Genomic DNA, 20,649 nt, shown 5'->3' with positions numbered 1-20,649 from the left:
ATGCCAGGTCTCCCACCCAAATCCAAAGAGTGGGAGTTTCCCAGGCGGTGCCCATAACGGGGCCATCTGCCTAGCAATTCTGCACCCCGCTGCTAGGCTCCCGGCACCCGCGATGGAGCATCTCTCCCATGTGACACCTCTCTCCATTCGCTGTCACCGCCAGAGTGGAACTGGGTTGCGGCCATCTCTGCTGGAGAAAACTTCTCCAGCTCGCCACCCGATTCCTCTCCCGGCAGCAGAGCGCTGCGGAACCGCGGGCGACTCTGCTCAGATGACCTAGCGCTCCGGCTCCAGTGGGGCTAGAGGAAACCTGGCAGCAGAGGTAAGTCAGCTGGACCCGTTACCTCCCATAAAACACTCTGGCCATCTGTTCCATCTCCTCATTATACATGCAAAATCAAAGGAGTCAGCGGTGAGGGGAAGGGAAGGATTGAGTGTCGCGCATAGTGATGGGCGCACGGGGGGCGGAGGGGAGAGGGTGGGTCTTCTCTGCAGGGTGATGGTTACCGTTAAGGTCAAACAACGCCCTTCTCACGCACACACCCCCTCCTTGTCCTCGGGGGTTTCACCTCCCCAAAGTCCAGCTGGAATGAACCGGATAAAATCGCTCCACTTCTCCCTAAATCTTCACCCAGCCCGTCTGGGGCCGGGTTGCCAGCCGGTGGGGCTTGCTCACCAGCCTTGCAGTAGTTCTGTTGTTTCCTAAGGCCCCAGCTCCTGGAGTCCAGGGGTTTCTGTGCGAGACTCCATTTCATTGAGAGGCAGGGAGACGTTTCTCGCTGGGGAACCTCCAAGACAAATATAAATGGTCACCACCACGCCTGGGGATGTTTTAAGGCAGCCCTGTGACCGAGGGAGGCCCGACGTACGATTTTTTAATGGTGGGATTGGCTGTGCTGCTGCTACTGCCGCTGTTCAGTATGAGTCACTGCCCCGCTGAAAAGTACAGGGCGCCTGGGAGGCTGTGGGCTATCCCAGGAGCACCGAGTAATGGAGGGGCTGCAGGAAGCGGCACTGGGCTGCAGGAGGGGGTCAGGACAGAGGGGAGTTGGCCGAGATGGGGCAGAGAAGCTAAGAGCAGTAGAGCCGGGAGCGGGGCTCTTTCTCAGGTCAGGATTCTCGCGCACTGACAAAGCTGTATGGACAAATTTCTCTTCTGAAGGCTCTGCTCTCGCTTGGGGCAGCTGTTTGCGGGGGGGGGGGGGGGGAGGAGCCAGGGGTTGCCATTGTTATGTCGAGGTACCGCCCCATCCCAGACCCATTGTGATAAAAGGCTGCAGTTGTCAATCCGTACCAGCTCTTCACCAGTGCAGCCCGCCGGAGCTGGCGTTAGAGGAGCCTCATGCGCAGTAGCATGGACAGGCGGTGCTGGGGGGTTCGAGCAGCCGAAGCTGTGCACATTTCATCTCCTTTGGAAACCCTGCTGCAGGGCCGGGCAGCCAGCAAAGCTCTGAATCCAGCGCCCGTCCGTCGCAGGCAGGCCTCTGAACTTCATCTGTACCTGCAGCCAGGCTTTTGAAGACAGGAGGCTTGGGGCTGCACCGACCCCCTGCCTTCGGCCCTAGGCCCGTCACCCTGTCAGCTGTCTCACCAGAGAGGGGAAAAGAGGGGGAGGGGTCCTTGGTGGAGTTTCAGGTTTGCAGATGAAGCCCTCCGCTCTCATTCGCAAAGCCCCTGGCTTCGAAGGACTCTGCATTTTCCATGTGCCGCCACTTGCTTTTTGGATCTCGTCGCTCGAGGGTATTAGCCAGGGCCCCGATGAGATCAGGGGCCTGTTGTGCCAGGTGCTGCACAGACACAGTGTGTGAGACGGGCTCTTTCCAGTTGAAAGTCACCCCCTTGTACGGAGAGGGAGCCACGACATGGAGGTTCCCACGGAAGGTGGTAGCAAGGCCTGCCCAGTCCGAGTTCCCACCGTTCTTCCTTTCGGCAGCCGAAATGGGCAAAGGCAGGAGAGCGAAAGAGGTGGCCCGGGACAGATTCCTCCCTGGCGTAAGAGCGTCAGAGCTGGGAGTGCCTCTGCCCCGGGGCCGGGGATTTCTTTGGAGCTTGCTCAAAGAACTCTGGGTTTGTTTCTCTTTGGCGTTTCCATTTCCCTGTTGCTCTGAGAATGGGGATTTGTTTCTTCTCACAGCCCTGCAGCCTGAGGCAGGGGCCGGACCTGGCTAGCCCCCATCTGTGCCGTTTTCATCTGCACTTTGTGTCTCTAATTAAACTCAATAGCCCTGCCCGGTTGGGGGGGGGCCTGGGAGGAGAGGGAAGAGGTGGGAGAGATCTAAGCACTTCCCCCCACTCCGTGCAGAGCTCCGAGGGGCGGCCCCGGGGGGCTACGCTGTTCTGGTCTCTGTTGATATGAAGCAGCCATTGGAGAGGGAGTTGGTTCAAGTTGGAACTTTCCCCGGGAAACCCCAGGGTCACTTGTGCCTTCCTGCCCGTGGGATTCTCCCCACTGCCTCTTCCTCTCTCCCTCCTCCGCAGCCGCCACCCTCCCGCCTCGCCTCGCCTCCACCCCATCCACTCTGCTCTGAGTCCTTCCATGTGGGCCCCCCTGCTGCCGTGGGGCACACAGGCCTGGGAATCCAGGCCTGCTGGGCTGGGCTGCTTGCCTCCGTTTGCCTTGGCATCGGGCCCTTCCCCTCGCTGCCCTGTTTTCCCCAGCTGCGATGAGGCTGACCCGCCATTGGGAGCCTGGGCGGGGGCAGGGGAGGAGGACGGGAGCCCTGGTGGTATGTGCGCGGGGAGGGCGGTGATGGCTTTCCCAGAGCTAGCAGAGGCGGGCCTCTCCCCGGCAGGGACCCCGCTGTGCACGTGGTCTGCAAAGCCCCAGGGCCCATCTTTGCAGCAGCTAAGGGGTGCCGGCGGAGCAGGTTGAGGGGGCAGCACAGGGCCACGGGGGACGGAGGGGGGGGCTCTTAGCATTCAGACTCCTGTCGCGTTTGAGGCCAGAAGGGCCCCACTGGCCCCCTGCAGAGTACAGGCGAGGAGCAGAGCGTGGGGAGGTTGGGGGAGCCTGGAAGCTAGGAGTCCGTGCGCCCAGGGCTGGCTGTGAGGGCATTTGGGGCGGGCGGGAGAGGAGCAGGGACAGTGGGGGCTCGGCCGAGGGGCAGGAAGAGCAAGGAGGGAGCAGGCTGTGAGTGAGAGAGCTCCAACCCCCTCTCCCAGCCTGGTCCCCAGAACCGATGGGCCATTGGGGGTAGAGAGCCAAGGACAAATCCAACTGGCGGCTAGGGAAGGGTCGGGGGCTGCACCCATGGGGCCAGCATGGGGCGCTGTTTCCCCGCAACATCCCGCTTCGTTCCCGAGAGGCGGCCCTGTCCGTCTGTCTCAGCAGAGCCAAGGAGGAGCCCCGCGGCAGCCCAGGGAAGCTTAGCGCTAATAAACGTGTCGGTCTTTGAGGTGCCACAGGGCCCCTCCTTGTTTATGGCGCGCAGGGAAGGCGTTAGCAGCCCTGGCAAATGTCTCCTGCGTGCCAGTCTGCGCGGCGGCTGCGTGACGGCTGTTTGTCTGCCCATCACCTTGGAATCCAGATGGCCCCGCCGGGCCTCGGTGCCAAGGCTGGTCTGTGTCCCGCGGGGCACTCCCTCCTCCAGCTCCTCTCCGGCGTTAGCTCCTCCCACGGCTGCGCCCGGCGAGTCCTTCCCCATGGGACGCTGCCCGCGGTGCTGGGGGAAGGGCCTGGCTTTTAGCTGGGCTGAGGAGACGACACAGCTCTCCCTCGGGCGCCGCTGGCCAGTGGTTCAGGAAAACCTTTCCCGGACCCCTCTGGGCCGGGCTGGGGGCTGGTGCTGACTGGAGACTCCCTGTCTTGTTTCCCTGGAGCAAACAAGCCCTGTGCTAGCTCTCCCCCTTGGCACGTGGCCCTGGCCGCCCTGTCTGCCTGCTGGGCTCAGGGCCGTTCCAGGTTGGCCTGATCACAGCTGCCTGCCCCCACCCTCAGCTCAGCCCCAGACGGAATTAAACACCTTGAAAGAGGCTGTGTCCTTCCCGGAGTCACCTCCTCCAGCTGCGAGGGTGGGAGACGAGCGTCGGAGGGAGCCCCCTCTGGCCCACATCCCTCCGAGGTGGGGCAGAGGGCACTGGGCAGCCTCCCAGGAGGTCCCGAGGAGAGGGGCAGGCTGGGGGAGTCTGTGTCTCAGCTTCCTGCCACCAGGAAGCCTGAAACTGTTAAACTAATTAAAGATTTTCAGCAGCAGGATTAATCCTGGGCTGGGGGGGGGGGGAGGGAGCTGGCAAGCCAGGTAGTCGGGGAGGATATTGGATTTCTGAAAGGCAAGTCAGCACTCTTCGGGGGCTGTTATCTTGCGGAGGCTCCAGGGGTCAGGAGGTGGAAAACAGAGGTGACTGCAATCTCTCTGGCGCACACACACGCCCTGTGCACTGCTCCTCCCGCTCTGTCTCTCTCCTGTGGCTCCCGCTTCTCCAGGCCTCTCCCCCCCACCCCGCCACACATCCCTCGCGCTCTCTGCCCGCGCATCTTCTCTCTTGTGTGGTCTCCAGTCATGTTTTGTAACCAGCGAGAGAGAGAGGGGGAAAAAATCCCCCTGGCTAACAAGCCGGGAATGGTGAAGTCCAGAGCTCCTAATGCAGAACATGTGGCAGCTGCCTGAGGCGGAGCAGAGGAGGTGAAAGTGAACATTGTGTAGAGCGCATCCGCCGAACGGCCCCTTCCCCCTCGCCCGCTCCCACCCCGCTCTGGGCTGTGTCTGGGAGCACTCAGCACGCCCCAGCCAAGGGGGCTGGCCTTTGCCAGGATGCAGCTGGGGGGGGAGCGCCCCCCCCATGGCACATGCAGTGAGGAGACACCTCCCTCCCCACAGCTCCCTCTGGGTGTGTCCCTGGGGCGGTCTGTGGCAGGCGATCAGGTGGCAGGCTGTGTCGCCTAGTGCCCATTACGTAACCCAGGGGGGAGAATCACAGGTCTATGCTGGGGGCCGTAGCCCTCCCCCCACATTCCAGTCTCAGCAGGCCCCGCTGTCCAGGTGGGTGGGTGGGAATCCGGAGTCCCCCCCCCCCCAGTGGAATGCGGAGGAGTCACTCCTCACACCAGACTTGCTGGGAGCATGCCGGGGTTATCTGCATGGGCAAACCTTCCTGTTGTGCCACCCAGGGGACACGCCTTCTGCCCTCCAGCCCCTGGGCTGAGCCCGTGGGGCAAGGTGGCAGCTTCCCCGGGTGGGTGGCTCTGATGGGAGCTTGGCTGTGCCGCACTGCGGTGCCTAGCGTAGGGCTCTGCACCCGAGCCAGGTGTATGGCTCGCCAGGGGCTGCTGCGGTTCCGCCTCTGCCTACCCTGGGAACGGCATCCCCTGGTGCATTTGGAAAAGCCCCTGGGCAGGGGTGGCGGGAGCAAGACGCAGCCTCTGGCTGGGCCAGGCGAGCCAGGTCATGCCCTGCAGCAGCTGGGTCCCCCAGATGTTGCAGGCCCCCATATCCCATCCCATGGCTAGCCCAGAGCTGTGTGCTCCAGCCCCTGTCTTTGGGGGGCCAGTCACCTCCTGCCTCCCCGCTGTCTGCTCTGCAGCTGCTCAGGGCCGTGCCTCGTCCTTAAGAGGCTTGAATAACCCTGAGCAAGCGTGGTCTTGTTACAGCCAGAGAGGAGCCCGGCGAGAGCTGGCTGGAGCTGTGTGTGTGTCGGGGACTGTCTGGCTCCGGAGCGGTGTGTGCGTCTCTTGGGGTGCGTGTGTGCGCGCAAGGGTGTTGCTCCAAGTGCAGCCTTGTGACAGGGGTGCGTGGCCTGAACCTGCCCTGATTCCGACCCACGGAAAGCTGGAGGAACTGCCTTGAACCCGAAGTAGCCTCTCGGGAGTCACTCAGACAAGGCCGTGGCCCCAGCCCAGACCCAGCAGGGCAGGCTCCCAGTACCTGACTGGTTTTCAGTCTCTCCACGTCTCGCTTGACTTAAAAGGGAAAGCAGCATGTGTGTGGGGGGGAGGGGTGTATCCTGGGGGCTGTTCTGGAAAGTCATCTGTGCGCTTCCTGCCCGCCTCCTCCGGCAGCTCCCGGCTCCGGGCACATTAGCAGCTGCATGAGAGACTAGACCGGTCTTTCTAGTGCATATTTTGCTGCTCCGCGTTGCCCCTCGGTGTAACTCTACACCGTCCAGGACAGCAGCGGCAGCAGCTCTCTGCAGGGCTGGAGGCAAAGCTGCCTGCATTTCCGTGCCAGCCAGGAGACCAAAGGATGGGGAGGGGAAGAGATGTGGCCTGGGTAAGTGACAGGTTTGAATTCTCCTTCCCAGCCTTGTTGATAAGTTGTCAGGCTAATGCAGGCAGCAGGAACAGGCTGGATGGCGCTGAGTGTGTGAGGAGATTTCACAGGCAGACCGGAAGAGGGACAGTCGCACAGGCTCAGGGTGGGGAGCAGACACACATGGGAGAGGTATCCGCAGACACACAAAGATATGGCTACACCCACACTCGGTGGAGGAGACACACAAATCCGCCCTTCCAGAGGAAGAGAGACGGAGACACACAAAGACAAGCGCACACAACCCAGGAGAGGCCAGTAGAGACACCACACAGCTGCACAGTCTCACAAAGAGAATGCGCAACACTGTCCAGGCGAGACAGAGACATACACACACAGCGACGGACACAGGCACCCGCACCAACACACAAAGAGTGAAAACCACAACCCAGCAGCACACCCAGAGGCAGAGGGAACCAGAGGGAAGGGCTTTGCTAATGCAGAGCTCAGAGCTTGGCTGATTTCCTCCGGGGCTCTGGTAGATCCTGAGTGAGACGGACAAACAGACATGAGCCAGAGAAGCCAAGAAAGAGCGAGATGGGGACGTGGCTGAACTGATGAGAGGTGGCTGGGCAGGGAAAGCTTTTTCCTCATGGAAGAGCCCTGGAAATGTCAGCACGTGGCCCGCAACTGCTGCCCCGGGAAGAGGGGAGGGGGGGACAGGCCGGGGCCCTGTGTCTGGGAGCCAGCCACGGCCAAGCCACATCCGTGTTTCCATCCAGGCTGAGGCCTGTGTGCGGAGCGCTGCGCAAGGAGTGACCTGTGGGAAGAGGGGCGTGGGGGGGGGCACCGTGGCTCTCCGTCGGCAGGCAAAGGGAGCCCGCGCTCACCTGTCCGTGCGCTGCGGCGGGGGAGAGCGAGGCTGAGACACGCGGTGGCAGACAGATGGGTAGGCGTGAATGCCTGGGCTGCTCTCGGTACCCGCTCCCTCACACGCGCGCGCAGCCTGAATAGCCCTGTGGGAGCCTGTGTTTAAGATGCCAGCGTGGGGCACGGGGGAGCAGAGTACCACGCTGGGCGCTGTGCAGCGGCTGGCATAAGCCCCCTTTGCCAGCCGCTCCGGGCAGCCTCCCCAGGGCCTGCCATGCGGGGGCTGGCGCGCGGGGGGGGGGGGTGAGAGCGGCTGCCCCGTTGCGCCCTGCACTCCACCCCTCCCCCACAGAGAGGGCATTTCTGGGCCTCATCACCTGTGGCTGGAACCAACCCCCCTCCCCTCCCAAGTTCCCCTGCCCTAGACCCTGCGTTCCCCCCAGCCCCTCTGCTCATGCGCCCGGGTCTGTCTGCTCCTCTCTGACAGATGGGAGCTCCCTCGCCTGCCAGCCCATCGGCCTGGAAAACGGAGCCAGCCCGCCAGCCGAGTGGTTCCAGCGCGCCCAGGGCTCCGGGCTGCGCCAGCCCAACAGCGAGACAGAGGGCGGCGAGAGGAACTTCAAAGTGAATCTGCATTGCAAGCACGCGCGGCCAAGGTAACGGGCCCCGGGCGGTCCCGCTGGGTCTGCGAGGGAGGGGGCAGCTCTGTGTCATCTGGGGGAGAGGGGGCAGCCTCATGTTATCTATAAGGGATGGGGAGTGGCCTCATGTGATCTATAAGGGAGGGGGAGCAGTCTTGTATTGTCTACAGGGGATGGGGAACAACCATACGTTATCTATAGGGGATGTGGGTGCAGTCTTGTATTGTCTACAGGAGATGAGGGAGCAGCCCCAGGTTATCTATAAGGGAGGGGAAACAGCCCTGTGTTATCTATAGGGGACGGAGGCAGTCCCGTGTTATAGGGTGCAGTCTTGTATTGTCTATAGGAGATGAAGGAGCAGCCCTATGTTATCTACTGGGGGGGGGGGACAGCCCTTTGTTATCTATAGGGGACGGAGGCAGTCCCATGTTATCTATAGGGGATGTGGGTGCAGTCTTGTAGTGTCTACAGGAGATGAAGGAGCAGCCCTCTGTTATCTATAAGGGAGGGAGAATGGCCCCATGTTACCTACCGGGAAAGGGGGAGTCGCTCTATGTTTTATTTTTCCCAGGGGACCAGAGGACGGAGCCGTCTGAAATGCGGGGAGCCCTGCGGATGGGTTGTGCTGCCCACACAGGGAAGCCCTGCCCGTGTTTCTGCCCCTTTGGCTGAGCAGGCGGGCTGCAGAGGGGCTGTGCCCAGGGTTGAATGGGGCCTTTGTGCTTCTCCCCTCTGCTCTCCCTCCCACCCCCAGCAGCTGAATCCGGGCTGGGCCTGCCAGCGCTGCCTCCCCTGGAGCACCTGCCTTTGCCCCGCAGCGAGCGTCTGTCTCTGCTGCAGCTGGCGAGGGGTGGGCGGCGCCCGGGCGCTTCGCCCTGGCCTGGCACTCAGGGCGAAGGATGGGCAGAGCGGACAGGGGCAGGTCTGCAAACCCTCCTGAGCCAAAGTTGGGACCCAGCTCCAGTCATCAGAGCGCCCAGCGTGGGGCTGACAAATGGTCAGTTCTGGGCTGGACTCACCTCTGTGCCAGACCCCCCCCCCAGTAGGGGGGCACCTCAGTGTTTCTGGCTGCCTGAGCTTTGTGTGCTGAATGGCGAAACCAGGGCTGACATAGCAAGAGGGGAGGGGGAGGGGCTGCAGGGTGGGCCTGAGGGGCATCGGCAGAGCTGTGGGGGAGCCCAGGGCTGGCATAGCAGGGGGAACATAGGGTGGGACTGAGGGGCATTGTCAGAGCTGTGGGGGGAGCCCAGGGCTGGCATAATGCCGGGGGGGGGAAAGGATGAGACTGAGGGGCATCGGCAGAGCTGAGGGGGGAGCCCAGGGCTGGCATAGCAGGGGGGACATAGGGTGGGACTGAGGGGCATCGGCAGAGCTGTGGGGGAGCCCAGGGCTGGCATGGGGGGCATAGGGTGGGCCTGAGGGGCATCGGCAGAGCTGTGGGGGAGCCCAGGGCTGGCATGGGGGGCATAGGGTGGGCCTGAGGGGCATCGGCAGAGCTGTGGGGGAGCCCAGGGCTGGCATGGGGGGCATAGGGTGGGCCTGAGGGGCATCGGCAGAGCTGTGGGGGAGCCCAGGGCTGGCATGGGGGGCATAGGGTGGGCCTGAGGGGCATCGGCAGAGTCCAGGGCTGGCATAGCGGGGGGGTGTAGGACTATCACTGTGGCACAGCTAGGTACGGAAAGCTTGCCTAGCGCTCAAGCTAGCCCACCATAAGATAGTGCTGCCCCTCCCGCTGTACAGCCCAGGTTCCCTGGCCAGGCTGGCAGCGGTGCCGGTCACCTCAGACTCCCCAGGGAGCCGGCCCCTTTCACACGCTGGGGGAGCACAGGCCCCGGGCCACATGCTGCCAGAGAACTGGCCTGGGAATATTCACCTGGTGCCACGAAGCTTTGCTCGAGCTGCCCAAAGCGAGTGAAATAACCCGCCTAGCACCTCTGCCAGCCCCCCAGCGCCCAATGCCCAGAGCCTCCCCTCTGCCGCCTGTCCCTGCCCCCTCTGTTCTCAGCAGCAGGCCAGTTGTGCCCTAGAGAGGCTGCTCAGTACCCAAGGGGAAATTGAGGCAGGAAAGTGACTGGCCCAAGGTCACCCAGCGAGCCCCGAGCAGAACTCAGGCCTCCTGGGGTACCCGTCTCCCCGCCGCTGCAGCCACTAGCCCGCACTGCCTCTCCTCCCACCCTGCACATAATGACAGGCAGGCACTGCGTTTGATCCCTGCTGGCGCTGGTGCTTTTCCATGGGATCCTGACCCTTCTCACTCCACATCTGGCCAAGTGTTGCCTGGAAACGGCAGCTGTAAGCACCGGGTGTCCTCAGGGGGAGGGGGTGGGAGAGGAAGGGGAGCCAGGGCCCCTGCCGGTGTGTGAAAGGCAGGCGCCAGGAGCCAGAGCCACGGGGCAGAGGCTGAAAAGGAGGGACCCGTAATGGGGCTGAAATCCTGGAGCGGGGGCAGGCGGGGCAGAGACGGGGTCTACCGTCCCAGTCCGCAGAGGGGACGCAGGGGGTGCTGGACAGCCTGGCGCGGCGCCCAGCCGGGCCTAGCGCACGGCAGTGCCCAGCCGGGCCTGCCAAAACGCTGAGGTCACTTCCTGCAGCAACTTTCCATGAGCGGCGCCCTCGGAGAGCCGCGCTGGAGCGGCTGGGGTGGAGGGGTTCGGAGCAGGGCAGGAGGCAGAGCCTTCGAGCGCCGCGTGTGAAAGCCGGGAAGGGGCCAGGGAGGCAGAGGAGGAGAAGGCTAAACCCGGAGCAAGAAGGAAGGAGGCACAGGGGGGATGAGACCTGCAGGGAGGGGGCAGAACTTGGCCCTGGGGCGTCTCAGCCTCCTGCGGAGGTGCTTATGTTTGGCCAACGGGTTTCTGTTTGGTGCTGGGGGAGGGGGTACACCCCTGCCCCATTCCGCTGGGGAAGAGCCAGCCGCTCCTCATTAGTTACCCTGTTTAAAGCAAGGGAGCCAGAACAGCTGGGCCCGCTCTGGGAGCAGCCGGCGTCCCGGCCGGGTCCCTCCCCAGCCTCCGTGCTGCAGTGCGGGTGCGGGGGGGGGAGGGGGAGCTGTGTGTTTGAGTCTGCTGGGGTTAAAAGGCTACCGTGCTGATGTTCGTGCCCCACTGGGCCGAATGGGGGAGCCTCACAGCTCTCTGGGTGCTGTGGGTCTGGCTAGCCTGGCACCAGGCAGCGCAGGCCTGGTCAGCACCTAAAACGCCTGGCCACCTTGCTCCGGGCTGTGGAAAATCCCCCGCCCCTGAGATGCCGTGCGGTGGCCAGGATGCCCAGGGCTCTTCCCTCGACCTAGCTGCCGACCGCCTCTGGGGAAGCGGCTGCAGAGCCCTGCATGGGCGTAGGAAGCCTCTGAACCCCAGCACTTCAAGGAACAGGGGCAACCCTCCAGGGAGAGGTTGGCCCTATGGGGGGGCCGGGTCCCAGCTGTGCAGAGGAGTGATGGATGGGAGTGGAGGGTGGAGTTTTGCTCCGGGGTGGGGTGAGCGCCCCCATCGCTGTACAGGCTGCCCATCGAGGCGGGGGATGTTCCATGGGGATCTCGCTCTTCGCCTTGGGCTGCTGACAAGGGTCCCCAGCCCTGTGCGCCAGGAGCCAGGCCTTGGCCCAGCCAAAGCCGTGCCCCGTGAAGTGACGAGGCCGCCTCTCGCTGCCTGGGGTCACGGGGGAGCCAGGGCCGGGGGGCATCTCTGCTCCGGTCCCATCCCTCCTCCGACAAAGCTGGGAACAAAGAACTTTTCTCTCTCTCGTCCCCTTCCTTCCTTCCTTCCTTCCGTGCAGACTGGGAGGGGGAGGGGGCCACCACGCTGTAATTGATCCATTTCCAAACCAGAGTGCCAGGTGCTTGCTCTCCGCTCCCGGCGGCTGAGTGCAAGGCAAGGCAGGGGATGGCCGGCCCCGCACAAAGGGAAACACAAAGGGGCTTTCTGTCCGGCCACAAGGAGCGCAGGTTGCAAACTTTGAGCAGGAGGTGGGAGTCGTTCTGCTGACGGGGAAGGGGAGGTGGGCGGGGGGGGGGGGGAGAATCCAGGAGTGCACAGGCTGAGCGGGTCAATATGCACAGACACTTGGAGGAGGATGCGTAGCTCACAGGGGACACCTAGCGGTGGAACGTCCGCAAAGCCCTTTCCCTGGCGTGGGCTGCCTGGTGCTCAGCCTTGGGCAGGGGCAGGAGGCTGATGGAGCAGGCTGGCAAATGTACGCAAGGTCCTTGGTCTGGGGAGCAGGTGTGCAAAGTCCAGAGGCAGCATCCCAGCCCATGGGGCAGGCGGCAAAGGCTGGGGCCGAACCCCAGCCTAAGGTACTGGCGTATGAGGCCCAGGGCAGACCCCTCGGCCCCTAGCTCAGGTGTGCAAGGCTCTGGGCAGACCCCTCGGCCCCTAGCTCAGGCGTGTGAGGCTCTGGGCAGACCCCTCGGCCCCTAGCTCAGGTGTGCAAGGCTCTGGGCAGACCCCTCGGCCCCTAGCTCAGGCGTGTGAGGCTCTGGGCAGACTCCTCGGCCCCTAGCTCAGGGGTGTGAGGCTCTGGGCAGACCCCTCAGCCCCTAGCTCAGGTGTGCGAGGCCCTGGGCAGACCCCTCAGCCCCTAGCTCAGGCGTGCGAGGCTCTGGGCAGACCCCTCGGCCCCTAGCTCACGTGTGCGAGGCCCTGGGCAGACCCCTCGGCCCCTAGCTCACGTGTGCGAGGCCCTGGGCAGACCCCTCAGCCCCTAGCTCACGTGTGCGAGGCCCTGGGCAGACCCCTCGGCCCCTAGCTCAGGTGTGCGAGGTCCGGGGCAGACCCCTCGGCCCCTAGCTCAGGTGTGCGAGGCCCGGGGCAGACCCGTCAGCCCCTAGCTCAGGTGTGCGAGGCCCTGGCCAGACCCGTCAGCCCCTAGATCAGGTGTGCGAGGCCCTGGGCAGACCCCTCGGCCCCTAGCTCAGGTGTGCGAGGCCCGGGGCAGATCCAGACACAGGTCTGTTTCATTATTGGTGTTTTAAGAGAGTGCACGGAGCCCCAGCCCCCTGCTTCTGCGTCCGCTTTGCCCTGCTGGGTTGCAGCAGAAGGGCGCGGCCCCCGTGGGGGCCAGCCAGGGGTCAGCCTGAGACCGAACTGCTGGCGTCGAATGACAGGCTTAGCCACACACCTTCAGCCCTTGTCTCAAGCTTTGGGCCAAGTCCAGCCCTGCCGGAAGCACATGCCGCTCCCGCGGGTTTCCCTGTGTGCAGTGCCCACCATGGAATCTTGCTGTGCCCCGATACCACAGTGACGGGCACATTAGAAATCTACAGACCATGCCAGCCTTGGGGGAGCTCAGAGGGTATGTCTACACTACCCTGCTAGTTCGAACTAGCGGGGTAATGTAGGCATACCGCACTTGCAAATGAAGCCCGGGATTTGAATTTCCCGGGCTTCATTTGCATAAACTGGGCGCCGCCATTCTTAAATCCCTGCTCGTTCGAACCCCGTGCCACGCGGCTACACGGGGCACGAACTAGGTAGTTCGAACTAGGCTTCCTAGTCCGAACTACCGTTACTCCTCGTGAGGGTTTTAAAAATGGCGGCTCCCCGCTTATGCAAATCAAGCCCGGGAAATTCAAATCCCGGGCTTCATTTGCAAGTGCGGTATGCCTACATTACCCCGCTAGTTCGAACTAGGAGGGTAGTGTAGACATACCCTTGGTGCGGAATAAATGGCTTATGTGCCCTGAGGCGGGGGCGGATGTGCACCATCAATAGAAACACAAACCCTGCTGTGAGGGCGCTGCTAATCCGCTGGGCAGCACTGGCATCTCTCCTCAGCGGCCGCACAAGTGCCCAGAGGTATGTCTACACTGCCACCCTAGTTCGAACTAGGGTGACAGTATAGACATACCCCAGCTGACAGCCGTGGTGGGCAGCCTGCGGCCCATCCGGATTTTATGTGTGGCCCACCAGACGTTTTGGTTGCCGGATTCCGCTGGTTTCCGTCCGTGTCGTCCGGGACGACTAACATGACGCGCACGTAAAGCCGGGCCACGGGAAGCGAGGTGCGTGCTGATGGCACCCCGCTCTGAGCACGAGCGCCGGGCGCTCCTGCCGCCGATCCCGGCGCTGCTGCGTTCAGTGTATTCTAGGGTGGCTAGAACTACCCCATCCGGGGAGACCTGCTTGGCTACGACAATCCTGCAGCCCATGGAGACGGAGGAGGGCCCCTCACTGGGCCCGCTCCCCGGCCTAGGCTGCCCATCGCGGGTGGACAGGGAACACTGGGGCAGGTGCCGACCGGGGGCTGGGCTCCCTGAGCATGATCTAAGTGCCAGGCTGGGTAGGGAAGGCCCCGCTCTCCAGGCTAAACGCCTCTTCTCTTCCCTTTGCAGAGAGCTCAAGTGTAACAGCCGGAGCAGCAAGGCTGAGGGTAAGTGTCATTCCCGTGGGCCCGGAGCCTTTCGCCCGGCTCAGGCCCTGCACGGGGAGCTGGGAGGAGGGGGAGAATCTGAGGCCTTGGCCCCTGTTCCCCTACCCCCCTGGGCACGGCTTTCCCCAGGGAGCGGCGGGTACGACAGGCCCATGGGGGCTTTCTGGGCAGAGCCTGTACCAGGGCTGGGGCAGGGAGCTCTGAGGGTCGGGGGCCCAGGGATTCCTTGGACAGTGCTGTGGAATTGGGTAGGGGGGTGGGGAAGGGATTTCGCTAGGGGCATCGGCTGCGGCTCCTGTGTGGAGGGATGGTGGGGGCAGCATTGCGTTTGCCATTGGCAGTGGAAGATTTGCCCTCTGCATGTGTGGGGGAGGGCCAGCGCCCAACCTTTGGGGCCCAGGGCCAAAGCCGGGGCTCCCTGCCAGACCAGCATAGCAGCATTGCCTGGTGATCCCATCCTAGCGGAAACACCCGGGGGCAGAGGGAGGCCCTGTCTCACCCATACCTAGGGTGATGCTGACGATCAATGGGACCGTGGGGCCTGGGAGCCCGAAACCCAGGGGGTAGAAAACACGACTAGGAGGAAGAGCTGGGCTAGTTTGGCGTAGGGAGGCAGAGCTGGGCGGGAAGCAGGCGTCTCTGCAGACACGTCAGCGGTGCCTGTAAAGAGGCGGCTGGATGGATCGATCTCCACATCCGCCAGGGCGCGGGCCAGAAGAATGGGTTTTGTTTGCTGTCTGAGGGATCTAGCGCAGCTTGTGGGAGAAGCTTTCCAGCTCTCAGCCAGGAGGGGAGCAGGGGGGGCTCTGGAACAGGTTCCCTAGGCAGCTTGTGGAATCCGCACTGGGGAAGGGCTCTGGGAACAGGCTGGACAAGTGCCAGCAGAGGGTCTAGGTGAACTGGGTCCTGTCTCTTCCAGCCATCGCCAGGCAGCCTCACTGGGCCACTTTCTAGAGCAGGGCTGGGGAACCTACGGCCTAGGGGCCACATGCAGCCCCCGGCTTGCCTGGGTCCAGCCCCTCTGCACTGGGGAGCCTGTGCTGCTGTTCCAGCCTCCCTGCCGTGCTCCATGGGGCTGGAGCACCCAAACTCTACTAGCCTGGGCCCCCCGAGGCTCTGGAGTGCGAGGGGAATGTGGCGAGTGTCTCTCTCCTCAGTCGGGAGCCGCCTCGCTTCACTGCCCAACTTGCTTCTCGCTTGTGTGCGGCCCCCGGCTGATTTTTCTGTGGGTCAGCGGCCCCCGCCCAAAAGAGGTTCCCCACCCCTGCTCTAGAGCATTCCCCCCTCCCTTGGCAGCCGACTGGGTGCCCAACTAGCTGGCCCAGGCCTGCCCTGCGTCACGAGCCTGACTTTGCTTCTGTTTCAGGTCCATGCATCGGCTTCCCCGACACCCATGTCAGCAACTGCTCCACCAAGAGGCACCCGGGGGAGGAGGAGTTCAGGATGCGCGTGAAGCCCCCTGGCCCAGTGGTGACGTCTGGTGCCATCCGCAGCTCCCCTGACTACGTCCGCGAGGCTAAGTTCTACCAGACAGGGCATCCTGGGCAGAGGCCAGCAGCGTGCCCGGCAGAGAAGGCCTTATCCTGCAGCGTGCTGAGCTTCCCTGAGGGTTCGTGCCCAGCATTGGGCCGAGAGCACCAGTCTGGCTCGCTGCTCCATGGGGACCCGGCTGACCGGTGCCAGAGCCACCACACCCTGGGCACCACCAAGGGCGAGGACTTCTCATCGGCCAACCCTCTGGGCTGCGCCAGCGACCCCCACGTCCTGGGGGGGGGCCTGGATGAGACAGCCACCCACGACCGCGCCCCCAAGACCTTCTCCAATGCCACGCTGGCCTCCGGCCGCTGCAACGTCGCCAACATCGTCTCGCTGCTGAAGAGCAAGTGTGGCAACGGGACGATCAACCTCCACCCGGTGGTGCAGCTAATCGACATCATGAAGGACCTCAACCGGCTCTCCGAGGACTTACGGAATAGCGGCCTCCACCTGGACTGTGGCAGCCTGCGGCTCAGCCATCCCCCGGCCTCCGGCGAGGAGAGCCGGCCGCTGGCCAGCGCCGGGGACCGAGATCTCCAGTACAGCTTCTTCTCCTCAGCCACCCTGGCCAACAGCATTCGCAGCCCGGAGGAGAGGGTGGCTCTGTACCATGCCAAACCCGAGCCGCCCAGGCAGACTCGCCCTGGCCCCTGTGAGGAGGAGATGGAGGGGGACAGGGAAAGCCCCCAGCAGCTGGGATGCCAGAGCGGCATTGCCCCGGCTTCAAAGCCACCCGGCAACCCAGAAGAAGCCAGCTGCTCCGAGCCAGATGCCACGGATTACTCGGAGCTGGCCGACGCAGACATACTGAGCGAACTGGCCTCCTTGGCCTGCCCGGGGGCCCCCTTGCTGGAGTCCCAGCCCCAGTTGCTATCAGCCCAGGAGCTGGATTCCCAGTCCCAGTTACTAGATCCTCAGACTCTTGAGTCCCAGCCTCGGCTGCTCGATTCCCAGACTTTGGAGCCTCTGACGGAGCCCCTGGAGCTGCAGACGCTAGAGCCGCTGCCCGAGTCGCTGGGACTCCAGTCGCTAGAGCCCTTGTCCGAGTCGCTGGAGCTGCAGGCCCTAGAGCCTTTGTCCGAGTCTCTGGAGCTGCAGTCTCTGGAGCCACTCTCCGAGCCTCTGGGTCTCCAGGGCCTGGATACTCTCCCCGAATCACTGGACCCCCAGCTCTTAGACTCCCAAGCCCAGCTGCTCGATCCCGAGGCCCAGTTGCTAGACCCTCAGTCCCTGGGGCCCCTGCCCAAGTTGTTAGAGCCCCAGTCCCAGCTCATGGCAGCCGAGCCCCTGGGAGCCCACCCGCTCCAGCCCCGCCTCAGCAGCTGCCAGCTGGGGGAGGTGATGAGGCGGGGCGGCGGGCGGGGCGGCGGAAGGGGCGGGGCCGACCACCGGAAGTACGCGCTGCGCAGAACAGACAAACCAAAGATTCTCGGGCGGCGGCGGCGGGCGGGGCGGGGCCGGAGGGTGGATGTCTCCACCGAGAGCCGAGTCTTTCCCCTGGCCATGCCGGCCGAGGTACCGACAGGGCCGGCCGAGCCCAGCATCCCCGGCCTGCTGGCAGCTCCCGCCCCGGAGGCCGAGGAGGGCCAGACGGCCGCCCTGCAGTCCAAGAAGGGCAAATGCCGTGGAGTGCGCAGGATGGTGGTGAAGATGGCTAAGATCCCTGTCTCCTTGGGGAGGAGGAACAAGACCACCTACAAGGTCTCCTCCCTCACCAGCAACCTGAGTTTGGAGGGCAAGGAGCCGACGGCCCGCACGTCCCTGGAGCCCACCCCGCTGCTGAAGATGAAGAACAACGGCCGCAATGTGGTGGTGGTTTTCCCCCCGGGGGAGATGCCCATCATTCTGAAGCGCAAACGGGGGAGGCCCCCCAAAAACTTGCTGCTGGGGCCAGGCAAGCCCAAGGAGCCCACCCCCGAGGTGAAGAAGAGGCGGAGGAGGAAGCAGAAGCTGGCCTCGCCCCAGCCCTCCTACATCGCAGACACCAACGACAGCAAGGCTGACTACTCGGACGTGCTGGCCAAACTGGCCTTCCTGAACCGGCAGAGCCAGTGCTCGGGGCGCTGCTCCCCTCCACGCTGCTGGACCCCCAGCGAGCCCGAGTCCATCCACCAGGCCCCCGACACCCAAAGCATCTCCCACTTCCTGCACCGGGTGCAGGGCTTCCGCCGGCGCGGGGGCAAGGCGGGGGGCTTTGGTGGCCGGGGAGGAGGCCATGGCGCCCGCTCGTCCCGCTGTTCCTTCAGCGACTTCTTCGAGGGCATTGGGAAGAAGAAGAAGGGCCCGGCAGCCATGCACGCCGATCCCGTCCACCCGCGCAAGAGGGGCCGGCCGGAGCCGGACCCCGGAGGCAAGCCCAAGCGAAAGAGGCGCACTCGCAAGAACGGGGTGCTCTTCCCCGAGCAGAACCCCGGCCAGAACTTCAGCGACGGCGCCTCAGAGTGGGCTGGGGACAAGGGGAGTCCGTGGGCGCCTCACCACGGCCACATCTCCAGCCAGGCTAGCAGGAACTGCAGCTACCAAGGGGCAGAGTCCAGGGCGTTCCTCTCCTCCGCGCTGGAGTCCAGCTCTTCCAGCCGGGCCAGCTTCTTTACTGGGAACAACCCATCCTCCCAGACTGAGGTCAACCAGGAGAGGCACAACCTCTTCACTGGCTACTTCCGCTCCTTGCTGGATTCGGACGACTCCTCGGACCTGCTGGACTTCGCCCTGTCAGCTTCACGGTCCGAGTCACGGAAGTCCTCAGCCACCTACACGGCCCCGCCCAGCGCCCTGCCCAGCCAGCGGGGCCTGGCCTCCTACCAAGGCAGGAGCACCAAAGTCACGCCGGCTGCCACCACTGAGGCACAATTCCACACGGTCATGCCGAGCCGGCAGTCCTTCTCCCACAGCCGGGCAGCCGGCTACGGGGTCTCCCAAGCCGCCTCCGAGTGCCGCGGGGCTGATGCTTTCCAGAAGCTGGTGCCGCCCTCGGCCGTCTCCAGATCGCCCACAGCTCACCCCACCGCCACCGCCAGCTATGCCCAGTACGGCAGCTACAGCTCTGGGCAGAGCGTGACGCCCTCCAGCGTGTTCCAGCCAGGGAAGCAGTACCCCACTGCCCAAGACTGTCCCAACAACAAGGACTGCAGCTTCGCCTACGGCAGCGGGAACAGCCTCCCTTCGTCCCCCAGCAGCGCCCACAGCGCCGGCTATGCCCAGCAGACAGTGGGACCCAGCCTGCCACTCAGCAAGGCCTCTTTCTTCACCAGCTCCGAGCCGAGCCAGTTCTCCGGCTCCTCACACACCCCCCTAAGATGCGACAGCCGGGCCAGCACCGTGTCCCCCGGCGGCTACATGGTCCCCAAAGGTTCGGCTTCTTTCCAGCCCTCATCCGAGAATTGCCGGCAGTTCCCCACCGCTGCCCAGTGGACTTTCCGACAAGGATACAGCGGGCTGGACTGGAGCTCCGAGGCCTTCAGCCAGCTCTATAACCCAGGCTTCGAGTGCCACATCAACGAGCCCAACGTCATCCTGGACATCTCCAACTACACCCCCCAGAAGGCCAAGCAGCAGACGGTCTCGGAGACCTTCTCCGAGTCCTCCTCCGACAGCACCCAGTTCAACCAGCCGGCCGGCTACAGGCGGGCCAACAGCGAGGCGTCCTCCAGCGAAGGCCAGTCCAGCCTGTCCAGCCTGGAGAAGCTCATGATGGACTGGAACGAGGCCTCCTCGGCCCCAGGTTACAACTGGAACCAGAGCGTCTTGTTCCAGAGCAGCTCCAAGCCCGGGCGGGGACGGCGGAAGAAGGTGGACATGTTCGACGCCTCCCACCTGAACTTCTCCTCCTCCTCCTCCTCCTCCTCGGTGTATCCCTCCAAGAGGAGCACGGGGCCCAGGCAGCCGCGAGGTTCCCGCGGGGCCTGTGCCTCCAAGAAGGAGCGGGGCCCGGGCAAGGCCAAGTTCCCCACCAAAGCCCAGCAGGTCAACGCACTATTTCAAGAGAGCACGGACTTGGGGCTGGATTATTACAGCGGCGACAGCAGCATGTCCCCGCTCCCCTCCCAGTCCCGGGGCTTCGGGCTCGGCGAGCGAGAGCCGGGCGACTACGCGGGGCCCTACTCCATGAACCCCTCCACCCCTTCCGACGGGACCTTCGTCCAAGGCTTTCAGAGCGACTCCCCCGGCCTGGGCCAGACGGACTTGGAGAGCAAACCCTTCCCCGCCCTGCCGCACCAGCTGGCCGCCTCCGCCCAGCAGCCTGTGTTCGAAGCCAGCCTGCAGAAAGCCTTCTCGCCCAACTGCTCCCCGACCCTGGCCTTCAAGGAGGACCTGCGGCCGAGCGACCTCCGCAAGCTGCCGGCCTGCGAGTCGCTGAAGCACAGCATGCCAGGCAGCGGCCTGCCCCACCCCGCGCACATGGCCTGCCGAGACCTCGCCATGCCTCAGCCCCACTACGACTCCCCCAGCTGCAAAACCCCCAGCTACTGGTACTCGCCCACCTCCAGCACCAGGAGTCCCCCCTATGACAACAAGCCCGGGGCCGGCCTGCTGCTGGACTTCATGGGGAGAGCTGATGCCTCCTGCCTCAACCCCCACCTGGGCAACCCCAGCAACACCAACACCTCCAAGGGCGAGAAGGAGCCCCTCGAGATGGCCAGGGTCCACCACCGGGGGGCGTACGCTTGCCCCTTGATGAATGACTTGAATATCTCCCCAGTACCCAGAGACTCTATGCTGCCGCTGCAGGACAACTACAGGTACCCGAGTTTCCCGCCCCAAGGGCATCCCATCATGGCCGCGGCCCAGAAGAGCGGGTTTTTGGGTCCAATGGTAGAGCAACACCCCGAGGACACTTTTACAGTCACCTCATTGTAGTGTCATCTAAAGTGCCAACCGGACAACGAGGTTTTGTTACAGGGTAGGTTCTGGGGCGGGTTGGGGGGGCGGGGAGGCTCCGAGCTCGGCCCCTAATGCCCAGGGATGCAGGCCAGGGCGCCACGTTGGGAGGGTGAAGTTAAAGTTGGAGGGGGAAAGGAATGGAGGCGGAAGCCGCCCGGACGATGAATGGA

The 20,649-nt window shown here is 64.1% G+C and overlaps 1 protein-coding gene across 7 annotated transcripts in view; it reads left to right on the top strand.

Moving 5' to 3' along the window:
• The window catches only part of AHDC1 (AT-hook DNA binding motif containing 1), a 117,590-nt gene that overhangs the window by 86,410 nt on the left and 10,531 nt on the right, over positions 1–20,649 (top strand). For 5 of the 7 annotated variants that reach the window (XM_075908816.1, XM_075908815.1, XM_075908814.1 and 2 more), the window contains 3 exons: positions 7,543–7,711; positions 14,025–14,062; positions 15,429–20,498. In XM_075908816.1, coding sequence (XP_075764931.1) covers positions 7,543–7,711; positions 14,025–14,062; positions 15,429–20,455 — 5,234 coding nt within the window. In that variant the 3' untranslated portion in view covers positions 20,456–20,498. Of the gene's footprint in view, positions 1–6,020; positions 6,207–7,542; positions 7,712–14,024; positions 14,063–15,428; positions 20,499–20,649 lie in introns of those variants that run through there. The other 2 variants (XM_075908821.1, XM_075908817.1) reach the window with 2 other exon arrangements.

Source organism: Pelodiscus sinensis, chromosome 25 (assembly GCF_049634645.1).
Source record: "Pelodiscus sinensis isolate JC-2024 chromosome 25, ASM4963464v1, whole genome shotgun sequence".
NCBI classification, from domain to species: Eukaryota; Metazoa; Chordata; order Testudines; family Trionychidae; genus Pelodiscus; species Pelodiscus sinensis.
Note: the sequence above shows the minus strand (reverse complement) of the source record. Positions and strands in the feature narration are given on the sequence as shown.